This window comes from Mus caroli, unplaced genomic scaffold, assembly GCF_978045245.1.
Source record: "Mus caroli unplaced genomic scaffold, Mus_caroli_1 scaffold_17, whole genome shotgun sequence".
NCBI lineage: Eukaryota > Metazoa > Chordata > Mammalia > Rodentia > Muridae > Mus > Mus caroli.
Genome location: NW_028227272.1, coordinates 13,741,587 through 13,758,300, shown reverse-complemented (window position 1 = coordinate 13,758,300; position 16,714 = coordinate 13,741,587). Strand labels below are relative to the sequence as shown.

Here is a 16,714-nt window from a genome sequence, read left to right as displayed (position 1 = left end):
TAAGGACTGGCTACAGCAGGGGAGGAGAGTTAGTGGCCTGTGGAAGGTAACATGTAGAATCCTTGCAATAAGGAAGCTGGCTTGTGTCTGACCATATTCAGATCTTGTATGTGACATACTGTTACAGTTTTCTATGATGTTCCTAGGAGGAAAACAGGGTCGTGTATATATAGTCGGGATATCTCTGTGTTATTTCTCATAATTCACCGCATACATACTTATTATTTCAAAACAATGTACATGTAAAAGGTAGAAAAAACTAGAACATCAATAACAAAAGTCCCACCCCAACTTCCCAACCCCAGGGCTCAAGTATCAAAGGCCACAGGAGAGGGACAAGGAGAACTGGGAGAAGTGGGCTTAGTCAGAAGTACGGCCATGGAAGAAACGGGAGGTGTGGAAGAGGCTGGAGGGAGGCATGGGAGGAAAGCAATGAGCAGGGAGAAGGGTAAGCCTAACAAGCCTCCTTGGGGGCAGGCCATCTAGTCTGCTGCAGCCATCATGTTGGGGACTATTAGCAGCAGCTGTGGGAGTGGAGGCTGAGGAGCTGGAGAACTGACTTTGTTAGGCCCAGCCTAGGGACCACAGCTCTAAATGGGACCCGAAGAACTCAAGTTTCCTGTGTCTAAGCCAATCTCTGACCACATTACTTCTTAGGTCTTTCATTTTCTCCTCTGTACACAGGTAGACTCCATGACTACCTGGAGAGCTGTTGTGGTCTCCTTGCTCCTGGAGACTGCTGGTATGGAGGGAACGTTGAGCAAGGCTGGGCCTCTAGGCCTGGGCTGTCTCTTTTTAGCCTTTGGTTACACTGCTATTTCCAGCAATAGGTTTAGACTTGAATTTTGCTCAAGAGGAAGAATGGGCAATTAAAAATGAAGATGGCAAGCCCTACGGTCATGCTCAGCCTCAGGCTCTTGGAGTCCTACCCTGATTTTCTGGCCAAGGGCTATAGTCTTGAGCCTTAGAAACTGCCTGGGAGTTCTATCTTCACAATCACAGGGAAGTGCTGGTAGGTGGGCATGCCTTAGTCACATTTCTGCCTGGGGCAATAAGCCTCAAAGAATGTGCTGAGACAGCTGGCAAGAACAGCGTGCAAACAACAGACTTGCCACAGTGTGCAAGGCTACAAGCCTAGGCTTGCATGGCAGCTCTGGGACAGGCAGGGAAGGCGGGGAAGGCACATCCTTTCTCCAGACGCCCGGGTGTAAGGCCTGGCTTGCCGGCTGCAATTCTCCTTCCCACCAGCAGGTGATACTGTCTCCTACCAGGAGGGGTAAGGATGGGCCCTGGCGGCAATTGCCGCCAGACTGGATTGTCTGCTGGCTTTATAGAGAACAATGGCCGCCTGTCTTTATGGATAGTTGTCTCCTAGGCAGGGGGCAAGGCCATGCTGGCTTGAAGGCTGGCAGGGAGCTGTGGAAGGGGCCAGAAATGGGGGGGGGGGGAGGGAGGAGAGTGGCTGGTAGGCGCAAGTGCTAAGGCTGAAGTAGGTTTCTTTTTTCTCCTACAGTGTTCTTTGTCCTACACATGGCCTAAAGCTGGGCAAAGAGAGGCTCCCTCTACTGCCTGGAAACTCGGCCCAGATCCTGTGTGTGCATACCTGCAGCCACCACTTCCCTCCCAATACTTCTGGTACTGCAGCAAAATAGTAGGAAAGAGAGTCATGCAGAGTAAGAGCCTGCATTTTATAAACAAACTCTCTGTCAAGTGGTCTTGGGGCCTCTTGGCATTTGCTCCCCGTTCTGTTCCTGGGTTCCTTTGGCTTGGTGTACCACTGTAGGGCTCAACTCACTGATGGCTGTAGCCAGTGGACACGAAACGTTCATTTTTGCCACCTCATGATTGGGATCACTGACATCTAATGATCCCAACTAAGGTAAGTCAAGGCAGGGGACCTAGACAACAGTTGCCCCCTCCCTGGGGTGAATGTGCCACTCTGCTAAGGGCCTCGTGTTAGCCAAGGGGGACAGTGAGTACAGGTGAGGCTGGCTGTGTGGCTGTGAACCAACACCCTGCATTTCTCATGTGTAAGGCAGGACAGGCACCACTCATTTCTATGTGCTCTGAAGCACCATCAAGACAGCACAAAGGTGGGCCGCTGTCTCACTGGCAGGCTTTGACCCACATGCTGCTCAGTCCATTGCAGGTTTTCTATGCCACATCATGCTCTTGCTGAACTCCGACACTGCTGTCCTGATGGCACGCTGGCCTTTAGTGTCATTCCGAGTTTGTCATTTGTTAAACAATCCCAGAGCCATATGAGTGGAACTTACAGGTCACGAGGGCTTTTTCTTCCTCCTCCTCCTCTTCTTCCTCCTCTTGTTCAGGCAACCTCTTAAATTCAGAAAGGTCTGTCTGCAGCAGCTGGGAAATTGCCTCATGGGTCACAGCCGCAGCAAACGATGGGGGAGCGTTCCTAGGAAGAAGATGTGAGAGGCGGGGCTGGAGCAGCTCCTGGCATCCTCCACCTTGGAGATGGAGATGATGGCTCATACCTTCCTCTTGGTGTCATCACAAGCAGGTGATCTCTGTCTTCAGGGACCTGGAATGGATATTTACACAACACCAGGGGCATGCCATTTGCTGGGATGGGTTGGAAAGGTATCCTTGAAGCTTGGATCCCTGATGCTCAAGCTGGTGACCCCTGGGACCAGGGCATGTTAAGTGCTGAACTGTATCCCCCAATTTATATGCTGAGGTTACTGTCTCAGATGGGACCTCTTGTAAGTTGGTTCACTGTGGATAGCACTAGGAAAGATGAGATTATGGCTGGAGTAGGATGGATGCCTGCTTCAGTACGACTGGCTTGTGAAAGGTGTAAACACAGACATAGATACATGAGGGCAGCCATGTAGGTGCAGGACAGGGACGGAGGGGTGAACCTACAAACCGAGGAATGCACATGCTTATCTGAAGAGCACCAGGAGGGCTCAGCTTAAGGACACTTTCACCTCCATTTGGCATCTATCCTGTGAGAATGATGATGATCATTAAGGTGTCTGCTCTGTGTGCTTTGGGATGACAGCCCCAGGAAATGGTTCTTGGAGGGTGAACGTCCCAGTGACGTCTTCAGAAGACCCATAGTCTCTGAGCTGCTCTGTTTGTGGAGAAGGGGGCTATGGGTATCTAGGCAGTGGGCAGAAGGGACTCTGGTTTGTTTTTGAAGAGATATGTGACAGTGTCAGATTGAGTTCTTAGATCTCTTTGAGGATAGGCTGGATCGTGAATGCTGGTGACAATGGTCTAGAGAGGCCAGGCCAGGCCTAAGAGCTGGGCAGGGAACCTTGGTGTTAGAAAAGGACAGAGCAGAACAATGTTGGGAGCTGATCAAGAGTGAGAGTGGGGCAAGGGAAGGACAGAGACTCAAACTGGATTTGAGCAGTTGGATTGAGGGGGAGCATTAGCCCCACCACTGAGCCTAAGAGGAAGCCAGGTTCTGTTTCCACAGGCTCAGCAGAGCTCTGGAGACCTGGAGAGCTGTGAGAACATGGGAGGCAGGAGAAAGAGCCACAGGTGGAGTGAAGGCTGGGAGGCCCAGCTCCAGGAAGTGTAGGTCAAGTAGGGAATAGGAAGGTAAGGTTCCCACAGAGGGAAGGGAGACTGTTCTGGAGTCACAGAAGATAACTAAGAGCACAGAAGGGTGGGAAGAACTTTACCTCATGCTGACAGCAGTTGGGAGAGAAGAAATGTCAGACTCCTGTTGGGGCCTTGGGCAGGTAGCACTGAAAAACTGGACAAGTGACCAAATAAGAGAGGAGTCTGGGAGAAAGGCAAGTCTGCTGTAGCTAAGATAGGCAGTGATGACAGTGAGCTGATGACATATGTGTCTCTCCACAGGGCTCTGAACCTTAGGAATCCTGCTTAAAACTGATGCCCCAAGTCTCTGGGCAGACAGGGTCACTATTCTTGGGGCCTCAAATGCTTCTAGAATACATTTCAACCCTAGAGCCTGTCTTCATGTCTAGTGGGAGATCCTCAAAGCTAGACTATGTGCTCTTGTCCGGTGTGCCTGTTCAGAAGGGCTGAATTTTCATAGCTGGTTTCTTTAATTGTGTGTGGTAGCTCAGGCTGGCCTCAAACTTGTGAATCAACTCCTGACTGATTCCTGATTCATACGGAATTACAGTTGTGAATCAGTCTGCCTGGCTTTTATGTATCTCTCTTTCTCTTCCTGTGTATGTGTGTAAATGTGTGTGTGCATGTATAAATATGCAAGTGTGCATGTATGCGTGCATGTGCGCATGGACACATTTGAGAACAGAGGAAGATATTAGATGCCCTGCTCTATTGCTCTATGGCTCTCTACTGGATTCCCTTGAGACAGGGTCACTCAGTTAACCTACAAGCTTGTCATTTGGGCTAAGCTGGCTGGCCACTGAGCTCCTGGGATTTGCCTGTCTCTATCCCCTAATATCAGGGTTATAGGCACATGCAGACATTGTCCAGCTTTTATAGGGATTACTGAATTTAGGTTCTCATGCTTGCACAACAAACACTCTTATCCATTGAACCATCCATCTCCCTAGCCCCCTAACCTTCTTTTAAACAAACAAACAAACAAACAAACAAACAAACAAACAAACAATGTCTCATGTTACCCAGGCTGGCCTCAAGCTTGCTATGTAGCCAAAGCTGACCCTGAACTTTTAATTTTCCTACCTCTGCCTATTGAGGCAGCGTGCTAAAGGTTGCAGTCACACACCACCATGCTAGGCTAACAACTTCAGCTTTAATGAGAACAATGACCTTCTAAGAGTTGATGAGTTTCATTCTAAGGGGACTGGCCATCTACTGATGGCCTTTGGTTTTAGAGAACTGGGAACTGACCACAAAGACTCCTGCAGGCAAGTCTGTCACTTGTCACAGCTTTCTTTTTACTTTTTGAGCCACCCAGGCTGGCCTTCCATTTACCCTGGATCCCAGGCAGGCCAGAGCCTTCAATCCTCTGGCATCAACCTCTTGAGTAGTTGAGTAGTAGGCTCTGTTACTGACAGTCTGTGGAACTGTACAATTGGCTGAATTTTTCAAAAGAGTGACTTATGGAGAGGCCTCTCGAAGAGGCTCTGAAAACAACCAGCTGAAATGGGGTGCAGCTCGGCGGTAAAGCACTTGCCTAGCTTGCTGAGACGCCCTGGGTTACATCTCTAGCACACCCTTGCCATACCCCCAGTCCCAAATAAAGAAGAATACATTGTAAGCCAAGAACAAGTTCCCCACTTTGCGGCATTTCCTGCCAGGCACTGGGTTTTCCGGTTAGGGGCAGGGAAAGGGTACCTGCTCACTTGTGCAGATGAGGTCATGCTTAAGCTTTTTGCCCACTGGCTGCTTCTGCTGTTGGGAACAGGGAGGTGGTTTCCCCCTACAGAGACACAGACAATGCCTGGCCTCCAGCCACCAGCATTTCCTTCCTGGACCTTATTGTAGGAACCCACCCACGGATGTGTCTGGAGGCCCTCAGTCCTGTCACCACACTAAAAATGTCAGTCCTGATCCTGGTTGTGGGCGTGGCTAGAGGATGCTGGCCTCAGGAAGCCCTCAAGGGTTGCTAGGTGTTTACACTATAACAAGAGATGAAGCCATATCTAGATCATTACAATGTTAAGTTTTATATTTTGCTCAGGGACCTAGAGATGTACCAATGAAATTGCAATAAATGGAGAAGAAAGGAAAAGGAGTGTGCAGATCCCAGGGGCCAGACTTGTAGATAGCTTCAGAGGAAACACCAGTGAACGTCTGAAAAAAGAGCCAGTGGATCAGTGTAATAGAAGCCTTTTACACCCACAACTCTAGATGGGCTGTGGGGACAAGAGCCAAGCATGAGAGTCTGTGAGGCACAAAATGACTGTGCATGTATGTGTGTGCACACATGTATGTGCACATGGCTGAATGTGAATGCCTGGGAACTGTTGCATATGATGCAGATTATCTATGAGGCTCATACCACAAGTAATGGTGACATATACCCATGTTCACATATAGGAGAAAATGCTAGAACAAAATCCATTTGGACAGTTGAAAAATACATTCAGTATAATATTATATTAATTTTTCCCCCCAAGACAGGGTTTCTCTGTGTAGCCCTGGCTGTTCTGGAACTCACTCTGTAAACCTAGCTGGTCTCAAACTCAGAGATAGTCTTGCCTCTGCCTCTCAAATGCTGGGATTAAGGTATGTACCACCACGCTGGGTCTTGTACTGATTTTTTTTGTCTTTTTGCTTTGTTTTGTCTTTTGAGGCAGGGTTTCTCTTTGTATCCCTGGCTGTTCTAGAATCTACACTGTACAGCAGGCTGGCTTAGAACCCAGAGATCCGCCTGCCTCTGCTTCTTGAATGCTGGGATTAAAGGCATATACCATGGGCTTGTACATTTTTATGGTACACTTATGGTTTGTTTAGTGGATAAACATAAGCAGGTCCCTGGGGTTCTGGGCCATCCCATCCATTTTCTTTGCTTTTTTAGTTGAAAGTAAATTTTTATGCAATATTCTGACCATGGTTTCCCCTTCCCAATCTCCTCCCGATTCATTCAATCCCACTGCCTTCTTTCTATCTCTTTAGAAAACAAGCAGGCAAATAAAAACAAAATAAAACAACACCTAAAGATGAAAAATGCCCACACAAAGCAATATGAGACAAAAACCAAACCAAACCAAACCAAACCAAACCAAACCAAACCAAACCACCTTTAAAAACACCACTGTGTTAGACTTCTATAGTTGGGCTTGGGGTCCACCCTTAAGTACAGTTTATATACTCAGAGAGACTCCATCAGAGAAAATAATTTTTCCTTTGCAAGTGGTTGTCAATTAAGATAGCTTCTTGGTTAGGGATCGGGGTCTGTGTCCACTTCCCCGTCTCAGTCCTGGGACCTTGTCTGGCTTGAACCTGTGTAGACTCTGCGTATGCTGCCACAGTCTCTGTGAGTTCATGTGTGCCCAGTCCTGCTGTGGAAGACAGCTTCCCTGGTGTTATCCATCCCCTCTGGCGTTTAGAACCTTTTGGCCCACCCAGTGTTGAACACAGGCTTTTGCCCATCATTGACCATGCATGTGTACCCCAAAGGTCCTGGTCCTTCCTTTATCACATGCAACTCCATGGATCTGGGGCTCAGCATTCCACCCTCATCCCTGCGAGTAAACAGCATACCTGCTCAGCCCAGCTCTGGGCAGGCTATCTGCTCTTGCTAACAGCTGTCAATGCCTTACACCCCACCTCCCACTTCACTGCTATAGAGCAACAGCAACTCTTCCCATCCAGGTCTCCCCAGGAAAGTCCTTCCTCTGTACCACCTATACCTGGGAACCTATGCCATAGCTAAGAAGCCCTGCAATGCCCCAGGCCTTAGGGACTTATTCCTAGCCTAGGCCATGTGTCCTTGCCATCCCAGGAGGCACCTTTCCCTGTCAGCCTTTTCTCTTCCATTTCAGCCCTCTGGGCTTGGTTTTCTTTCTACACGCCTAGGCCCTGCAGGTAGCGATGTCCTTTGACACAGATGTGTTAGATCCAGTGGCTGCTTTCTCCTGCTCTGTCTCCTCTTAGGAAAGCAGAATTTAGGAGCTTCTGACCATGAAATAGCCAGTTTTTTTCCCACCCTGAGGACAAGTTACTTTATACCACCTGTATCGAAAATATTTTCCTCAAATCAACTAGCAACATCCTATTCATAACACTATCACTGAGCAATGCCCCTGGGCCTGTGGGGTCCAGGGTAGATAGACTTGGCTCTGAAGCAGACTGCCTGTGAATTGTTTACTGTGCTAGGATCCTAGCAACTGTTGCTGGGTGAGAGATGGAGTTGACAGACACCAAGGGGGCAAAGAAAGCACACATTCAGGTGACACTGGGGGGGTGATATGCTAAGGCTGGTGTGGTTCTAGCAGTGGGGTATCTGCAGAAGAGTCAGGAAGAATGGTGAGACTAAGAATCACGGGCTTATTCCCTTAGTGAATGGCCAGGTTTGTACAGAAGAACCTGAAAGCCCTATGGCTTCCATGAGCTGCCCCTACCCCTTTGACTGACAGCAGCTTGAGTGGAGAAGGCAGAGATCAGAGACAGATCTGTCCTCCACTGTCTTTCTTTGCACAAAACTTCTAGACTGGATGAAAAATAAGTCACAAGACCCAGGACATCTCTTCTGAAAAGATCAGCCTAGGAGAGAGGCTTTTCAGACCTCCTTTTCTTCTTTTCCACAGAGTGCAGGGTGGGATGCTCAGACTTCTGGCTGAGCATCTAGATTGGGCTCAACTGACTGTGTACCCCTTAAACAAAAGACATGGAGAGCCAGTCCCCGACTCTGGGATTGCAGTTTTTATAAATGCAGTTACAGTAAAGCGTAAGTAACTCTGTGGAAGGATGGCCCCTAGCCTGTATCTACTATGACTACCATCCTCCTTCAAGGAAGGAGATCAAAAAGAAAAAAAAAATAGCTCAATCAGCAAATCACATTTTCCCCCTGAGCATGAAGACATGAGTTTACATCCCCCAAAGCCACGTAAAAATCTGAGTGCAAGGGTGTACTCTCTGCAGTCCCAACAATGGTGAGATGGGGGGCAGCAACATGGGTAGCCCTAGAAAGTCAAGGGACGACTAGCTCGGTTTACACAGTGAAGACCCACAGGCTAATGGGGGACAGTTTTAAACAAAATGTGAACTGATACCCCAGATTCTCCTCTGGTCTCTGTGTGAACGCTGTACATACAAAGTAAACAGGAAGCAAGGATGCACACACAGGGAGAACACTCACCAGAGATGTGAGTTGGAAAGCCAAGCAACACTAAGCAGTTACCACCAGAGACAGGCCTAGAATAGCAGCCCCCATGGCCTTGATTTTGGATTTCTGGCCCTTAGATCTGTCAAAGGATAAACGTGTGTCTCAGCTGCCCAGACTGCAATATTTTGTTACATGGCCACAGGACATCTCCACAAGAGCATCCTTATCGCAGTTACACTTTCTGTTACTGCAATTACTTTTAAACAATGGGTTGGAAACACTTCATTGAAACTGTATGGGCTAGATAGATGGCTGGCTCAGTGGTTAAGAGCCCTTGCTGTTCTTCTAAAAGGACCTGGGTTCTGTACCCAGCACCTACAGGGTGGCTTACAACTAGGGGTAGGCAGGCAAGTGGTACGCATTATTCAGGCAGAAAACTCATGCACATACAGTGAAATAAGTAAAAGAAAAAAAGTCCAACTGCAGAAGTAAGTAAATACCTTTAGAACTGTACACTACTCTGAGACTCTGAGTAGCATGACGGAAACGTAGCCATGTGCCTGTCTTATGGGGACAGTAGTCATGTCTGTCCAATGCACCTGTCCACCAGTCAGTTAGCAGCTGTCTTAGTACCACAGTGTCCAAAAGACCCTTATTTTATTTAGTAATAGCCACAAAGCACAGGAATAGGATGTTGCATTCAGACGGTGAAGAGAGAGCATAAAGTATTCCCTTTAAATGAGATGGTAGAAGTTCTCAACCTAATAAGGAAAGGAAACAAAAATACCCCCCGCCCAAACGAGTCTTCTATCTGTAAAACAGAAAGACAAAGTGGCAAGGTCTAGTGTTGCTGAGCATTTACTCAGGAAGAGACGGCACTGGATGACAGGGCCCATCACTCTCTGAACTTTCGTATAGATAAGGGGTGACCACGCCCCTCTCCTGAGACTTAGGTAGGCTCGAGGTCAGCACCTGGTGGGCAGTGCTGCATCCTGTCCTGTCCATCAAGCTCTTCTCTTTTGAGGCAGCCCATGCCTACCTGTTGCCCAGGAAGCCCATTGCCAGCTCAATCAGCTCAGCCTCCACCTCTTCCTGGCTCAGGACTGTCCCTGGGACCTTCCATGGCAAAGGGCTCTCCAGGCTCAGTGGGGCTGGGAAGTCTTGGAGGATTGCGTCCAGGAAGCCTGGGATCTCGCTGTCACAGGCCATCTGGCTGCTGTTCTGTGCGGCTCCAGAGGCCATGCCCAGTGCATTCCGGGGGTTTGCAGCTAGGCTGGGGTAAGATGGTCTCCAGTTAAGTCTTCACCCTGGGGAAAAATGTCAGAGTTAGCAATATCACAGGGTGACAGCTGTATGACATGGAGTACATGTGTCCTGCCTTGCTTGTCTCTTTAATCAGCAAAATGAGGCAGGTACCTCAATAAGTCCTGGACCTCACAGTTCAGAGACCATACTTAATGGAGTGGTAATCCCATTTAGAAACAGACATGCGTTCAAGTGTAGACACATGCGTGCTCAGGAAAAGTCTCAGGAGTGGTATCAGAAGTGGGCCACGAAGACATCTCATAGAAGTGACAGAGGGAATGCATATTTCCTGCAGAGTGCCAGGTTATGACCAGAAACAGGCAGGACAGGGACACCAGGATCAGGTCATTAAGGTAGGTAACAGGGTTTAACCAGATTGCCAATAACTGACCAGCTGGTAGAAAGAAGTGTGTGTGTGTATACACAAACACACACATATGTATGTATATATGTATGTATGTATGTATGTATGTTTGTATATATCTCTATATCTCCAGGCTATAGAGATGGTGGAGAAAAGAAGAGCCAATACACAGCCCTTTCTGCCTTTCTTTTATGACCTCCTGTGATGTGCTTTGGTTTCCTTCTCCCCTTGTTTTCTCTGTTGCCGTAAAGCTCCACTTCCCACTACGCTTGGGCAGAAAACCTTCCTGCCAGTCTCTACTCACACAGGCCTGTCTGAAACTGGTGCTTCTTGGCAGGGGAACTCCAAGCCTAGTGCGGCTGCACACTCACTTTAGCCCTTCACTGATGTGGCACCTCTGAGGGCTCTGCTTAATATCCTGGCGCAGGAAATTCCATTAGGAAAGAGCCCAGTGTTTTTACCCTCAGAGGAAACACATGGCACTCTTTAAGGTGATACAATGGAGTGGATATAAGATTCTGAGTACCCCAAGCGCTAGGCAGGAGAAGCTGGAGAGCAGCTTCCGAGTCCAACTCCCTCGGAGGCCTTTCAGATTCTAACTACTAAATGAACCAGGCAGAAAGAAAGGCGAGACTTCTAGAACCTCAGTCTTAGAACAACCACAGATGGTGCCTCCCAACTTTGCCAGAAGCAGGGGCTGAGATGTGAGGCAGACAGACAGACAGATGAGGAAATCCTGAAGAACTAATGGGAGCAAAGACTACTGTCACTTACGGTCACTAGCGTCTAACAAGTGAAATAGAGTAGAAGTCAGAAGGGATGGAGATGCCTCTCGCTTGCTCGGCAAGCACAAAGCCCCGGGTTCGGCACCATATAAACTGGGTATGGTAGTGCACACCTGCGATTCTGCACAGAAGAGGTAGGGGCATGAGAATTAGAACTTCAAGACCAGCCTGGGCTACATACAGAGTCATGGGCCAACCTGAAACACATGAGACTCTGTTTCAAATAATACAAAACTAAAACAAAACACAAAGAGAAAAGTAGATGAGGGAAGGGCTCATGTATTCATGTTACACAGTAGTATTCAGGGTGTAAAAGGAAAGGCATGGTGTGACAGGAGTACTGTCAACTTGATAGGCCCTACAATTACTGAAGGGACAAGCCATGGCTGTGAGGGATTCTCTGGGTTACGTTAACTGAAGTGGGAAGGCCAACTGTGGGTGGCACCATCCTGTCAGCTGGGGACCCATACTAAATAATGGAAGTGTACTAGCTGAGCCCAGCATCCATTTCAGGTTTCTTGACTATGGACACAACATGCCCAGCTCCCTTCCCAAGATTATACTGAGACCATGGCCTGTAGTCCTTGAAACCAAAAACCAAAATAAACCCTTCTTTCCTTAAATTGCTTTGGTTGTGTTTTGTTTTTTGTTTGTTTGTTTTTGAGATAGGCTTTCTCTGTGTAGCCCTGGCTGTCCTGAAACTAACTCTGTAGACCAGAATGGTCTGGCACTCACAGAAATCCACCAGCTTCTGCATCCCAATGCTGGGATTAAAGTCTGGGCTGCTATTGCTGGTTTGTCAAGTGTTCTGTTTTGTAACAAGAAAAGTAATTGATACAAATGTTAAGCAAACAAAACATAACACCTCTCTTTCTTTCAAAGGCTGGAATCAAAAGCTAATTTATTTTAAAAAGATACACACAAAGGAGCCATAGCCTAATGCTGGCATCTGCCTATAATCCCAGCAGGAAGTGTAGGCAAGAGGGTTGCCACAAGTTTGAGGGCCCTCTGCTCTACATGGCCATTGCCAAGTTAGACCCAGCTACAGATAGAGACACTGTGTCAAAAACCCACACAGCCTCCAACATTGGACAGAGTGAGGGATGCAACACAGGCAGGGTCTACAGTAGCCAGCCTGAGCTTCATCCAGCAGGGTAATAAGGCACAACAACTCAGTTTAAGGGACTGAGAGGTGACAGGCTATCTGCTGCTCTTGCAAACAGAGGGAATTGGAGACGAGAGAGCAGAAGAAGAAAGAGGCGAATGAGGAAGAGGACCACAAGCGCCTCATGTTCAACCTTCCCGTCCTTTGTGTGTGTGGAGTCAGTCCCACCACGGTCTCCTCTCCGGGCCAGTCTTGGAGGTGAAGGGTTACCTTTTCCCAGTGTTCTTTTTTTATTTCTCTGGGCCAGCTTTGTAAACAAACAAACAAAAATATAGATATAGTACTTCTTATTGAAGGTTATGTTGCTGGAGTTAAAATTCATTGTTTACACTCACATTTAATTGCAAGTTAATAGAATGTAGCCTGGGTTACAAAGACCAAGCAGGTAAAAAGATAGAGTGTAATTAAAGCAAAGAAGGAAAGAGCAGAATGGGAACCAGGCAGATGCAGTCTACCCAACGGTAAGATTGAAAAGAAAAGAGTGAGCCCTAGAGAGTTTGTACACAGGCAGAGCTGCAGAGCAAGAGTCAGAGGTGGCATTAATTACTGAGAGGACCAGGCCAACTGTCACACCATACCCTACCCACCAACTGCTCTAGCTCCTTGGTATTCAGGAACAGAAGTGTGACTATTGTGAAGTTGTTCCCAGGAAACTGACGAGCATTCGGATATTTGTACCATGCAATTCTACAGGCCCCAGAGGTACCAAAACCTTCAGCAGTGTTAAACGGGCTGACGTGAAGTTATAACTGAGACCACAGCGAGAGTAGAGCATGCTCACCCCAGAGTACACAGCAGCCCCAACCAGCAAATCCCTGCCCACAACATCACCCTACCTGGTACTCTCTCTGCCAGATGTTTTAGAAAGCAGGTGGCTCTTGCTAACCTTTGCCCTTGGGCTACTTCCTGGATTTGGATCCCTTCCCCACAGTCTACCTGTCTTCCTTGGAGGCTGGACTCATCTTGGCTCTGCAGCACTAAAAATCCTTTAATGTTCCTGGCTATACTGCTCTTACTGCCCTGTGCCCGTGCTCCAGGCTCAGGACCTGTGACGGGCCCCAAGGCCATCTGCATGATGCATGCTGAGTGGGCCTGGGTGCCAAGCACAGCACAGCACAGCACAGCACAGCACAGCACAGCACGCTCTCGTGCAAAGCTCTGCTTGCATCTGCTGGCTCACAGGGCCTGGATGGACTGTCTACTTGCACCAGAAAGGCAGTGTACTCAGAGAAATTCTGTCTGCTGCGGCCACTCAGACTCATTTCACATTGTGTGGTTTGGGCCACATGAAGAACCAGGTCATAGCTTTCCTTCTTTGGGGTCCAGCTGAGGCAAAGAAAAAGAGTGATATTCAAAAAAAAAAAAAAAAAAAAAGAGTGATATTCTTCCCCATTTACCTTTTTTCCAATAAGCCCCTAAATCTGATGCATGCCTCTCTAAGGGAACAAAACAACCTTGCTCTGAAGCCCAGAACCTGGAGAAAAAGGATCTGACGGGGGCAGAAGGAACCGGTGAAGGGCATGGCCCCATTAGGACTGCTGGAGGGTGGTAGCTGGCTGGCTAGTAGTCAGATGGACAACAGAGTCTGGGGAGAAGCAGGGGCGGGCAGAGTGCTGGGCCTGGGTGGAGGGAGCTGTTTGATTTCAACAGAATCCACAGTTGCAAAGGACTCAGAAAGAGAGGGCCATGTGCATGAGTGTGTGTAAGTCAGTAAGCAGGGCTGCACTGCTTTGATTGGTTTGGCCAGACTGACACGTGGCAGGGCCCTCCCGGTTCTGGCATGTGTGCCTCTCTGTACATATGAGCTAGCAGGTGCTCCTCAGACTCTGAACTTAGGGTCTTTGTGTCTCCTCCTTGCCGGTATTGGGATCACAGGTGTGCACCACATCTGGTGTATGTGGTGCTGGCATTGCATGCTAGGCAAGCAGTCTATCAAGAGAGCTTTACCCCAACCCCCTCTCCCCCCAGAACTCTTATTTCTCTATTTGTAACTAGCTGCTAGGGATAGTCTGGTATAAATCCTTCTAGATCTTAACCAATATCTTACTACATACATGGAAAAGATTTTTATTTATATTTATAAATGCTTATTATAAATATTATAGCAAAATATACATTAAAAACTATCACTTTAGTCTGGCATGGTGGTTCATGCCTACAATCCTACCACTTGGGAAACCGAAGGAGCCTTGACATCAGTTTGGTGCCAGTCTGGGCTACTGAGTAAAACCTTGTCTCAAAAAAACAAAACAAAACAAAACAAAAAAACAAAAAACCAAACCAAAACCAAACCAAGCAAAAACTAAAACACCCTCCCCCAAAACAAACAAAATCCAAAGGGTTTGGATGGGTAGCTCAGCTGGTAGATACTTGCCTTGAAGGCACAGGCCATGGGTTCCTCGATAAAACTGGACATGGTGGTGAACACCTGCAATTCCAGTGCTTGGAAGATAGAGCCAAATGGAGATAGATTACAAATTCAAGTTCAATCTTAGCTATATTATGAGTTGGAGGCCAGCCTGGGCTCCATGAGACCCTGTCTCAAAACAAAACAAAAATGCCAAAACACACTTTAAGACTATTTTTCTTTCTACTGGTGCTGGAAATTCAACCTACAGAACATATGCACGCTGAACATGGATGGACCCCACCCCAGCCATGTCTTACGCCCCCCCTCCCAACTATCTTTCATGGGCTGTTCTGTGCAGCCATATTATTGTGCAGCCATTTTTCTTTTGAAAGGGATCCTAAGCTCCAGGTGGCCAGTGTCCTGGCCGTTTGTGCTCAGCAGGCCTGCATGGCCACTAGAGTGAGGTAAGCAGCCTGAGGTCTGGGGCGATCACACAGGAAATGAAAACTCTCCCTCAGTACACTGGGTAGCAAAAGACAGTCTTCAAGACAAGACTGGCTTCAGGCAACATCACAGAGGAATTCTGCAAATTAATCTGTTGTGGGAGGTTAACAGTTATTAGAACAATTGTTTTGTTTATGTCTCAGAACTGTGTGGGAAAACATGCCATCAGGTCATACTGCAGTTGAAAAAAGAAAAACAGGCGGTAGGAGGAAAGTGTTACTCTAAGGTCACAAATATTAGTTGCCACCAAAGCAGGACTCAGTTGAGGAATCTGGTGCCCAGTGACTTGGCCACTTCCATCTCAGTTTGCCGCTGAGTAAAAGTAAAATTTGACGATGAGAGGAATATGAACTCTGAGACCATGAGGTAGAGGCGGGCTCTCGTTCAGTTCCTCAGGTGGGAACTGTTCACAGGGCTGTCCCAGGGCACATTGTGAACACATCTGTTAATCAAAGGGCCTCGAAATAGAAGGCCTTGGTAGGGCAGACCACTGCCTTCCACTGGGCCTCACTAGAAGTTAGTCTGCAGAAATCCTTACAATTCCTTTTCTCCTCATTATACGGAGAGCTTAGGGGCTGGCCTAAGACCACACAACTGCAATGGTGAAGCCCCAGGCTCTCAGGACTGAGGCTCTACTGCAATCTAGCCCAATGGCTTCAGCCTGTGCCTCGAAACCAGGTGGTAAGTAAAACACTAGCTTTAAATACACACAGGGACGCCACTGGGCTGGGCATTCAGGTTGAAAATGTGGTCCCAGACCGGGTCTTCACTGGTAGGGCTGAGGGTAGGGCCGTGGGCCTAGCCCTCATGTTTTGGAAGATAAGAGGGGAATGATCCTTGAAAACAGGATTGTCACTCCTTGGTACTGTTTTGCCTCACAGCTCCCAGCCTCCTCCTGGACCTCGGTTCAGACACAGCCCTATGGGAGGGGGTGGGGGGGGTGTCAATGGATTCCCAGTTCCGTGCCTTTAGTTTCCGATGCCTTGCCACCAGGGCCGGGCAGCGGCTTGCTCAGATTTTTTGCTCACAGTTATCCCCCAAAGTCCCATGGGCTCAGGCACCCGAAACCGGTCTTGGCCTTAGTGCTTTCTCACCTCTCATTTCGTCCTCAGTCTCATTTCACTTTCGTGCATCTCAGGCCCCCACATGACCCCCACCCTAGTCCGAGTCTTCCACCCTCACCCTCGCTCTTCATCCCTAGCACCCCGCGGGCCTCACCTGCCAGCCTGCCGCAGTGCTCCCCACGAGCTGTTCTGGGCAGCCCCGCCTACTTCCCGTCCTAGGCGCCGCAGGCTCTGCGCAAGCGCAGTCGGGCCTCGGGCGCACCTCTGCTGCCTCCTGCTGGTCCCTTTGCTCTCTTGTTTCAGGGAAGACAAGAGCCCCATTCGCCAGTGCGTTGCTACACTTCTCCAGCCTTGGCTGGGCAGAAAGCAGTCCTTGCTTCACAATGCTCAGTCATTGCTTCACAACGTGTGTGGTGATCAGTCTCAGGGCAGTGATGCGGCTTCATACTGCTCAGGACTGGCCA

The 16,714-nt window shown here is 48.4% G+C and overlaps 1 protein-coding gene across 2 annotated transcripts in view; it reads right to left on the bottom strand.

Annotated features, from left to right (window-relative positions):
* Ppm1f (protein phosphatase, Mg2+/Mn2+ dependent 1F) overlaps nucleotides 1-16,486 on the bottom strand; it is a 30,334-nt gene extending 13,848 nt beyond the window's left edge. Inside the window, exons 1-3 of one of the 2 annotated variants that reach the window (XM_021185224.2) lie at nucleotides 16,405-16,486; nucleotides 9,753-10,020; nucleotides 2,277-2,419 (exon numbers count right to left, since the gene is read on the bottom strand). In XM_021185224.2, the coding sequence (XP_021040883.1) occupies nucleotides 2,277-2,419; nucleotides 9,753-9,955 (346 nt within the window). In that variant the 5' untranslated portion in view covers nucleotides 9,956-10,020; nucleotides 16,405-16,486. Of the gene's footprint in view, nucleotides 1-2,276; nucleotides 2,420-9,752; nucleotides 10,021-14,706; nucleotides 14,777-16,404 lie in introns of those variants that run through there. The other variant, XM_029470315.1, reaches the window with a different exon arrangement.
* Between the last annotated feature and the right edge of the window lie 228 nt (nucleotides 16,487-16,714).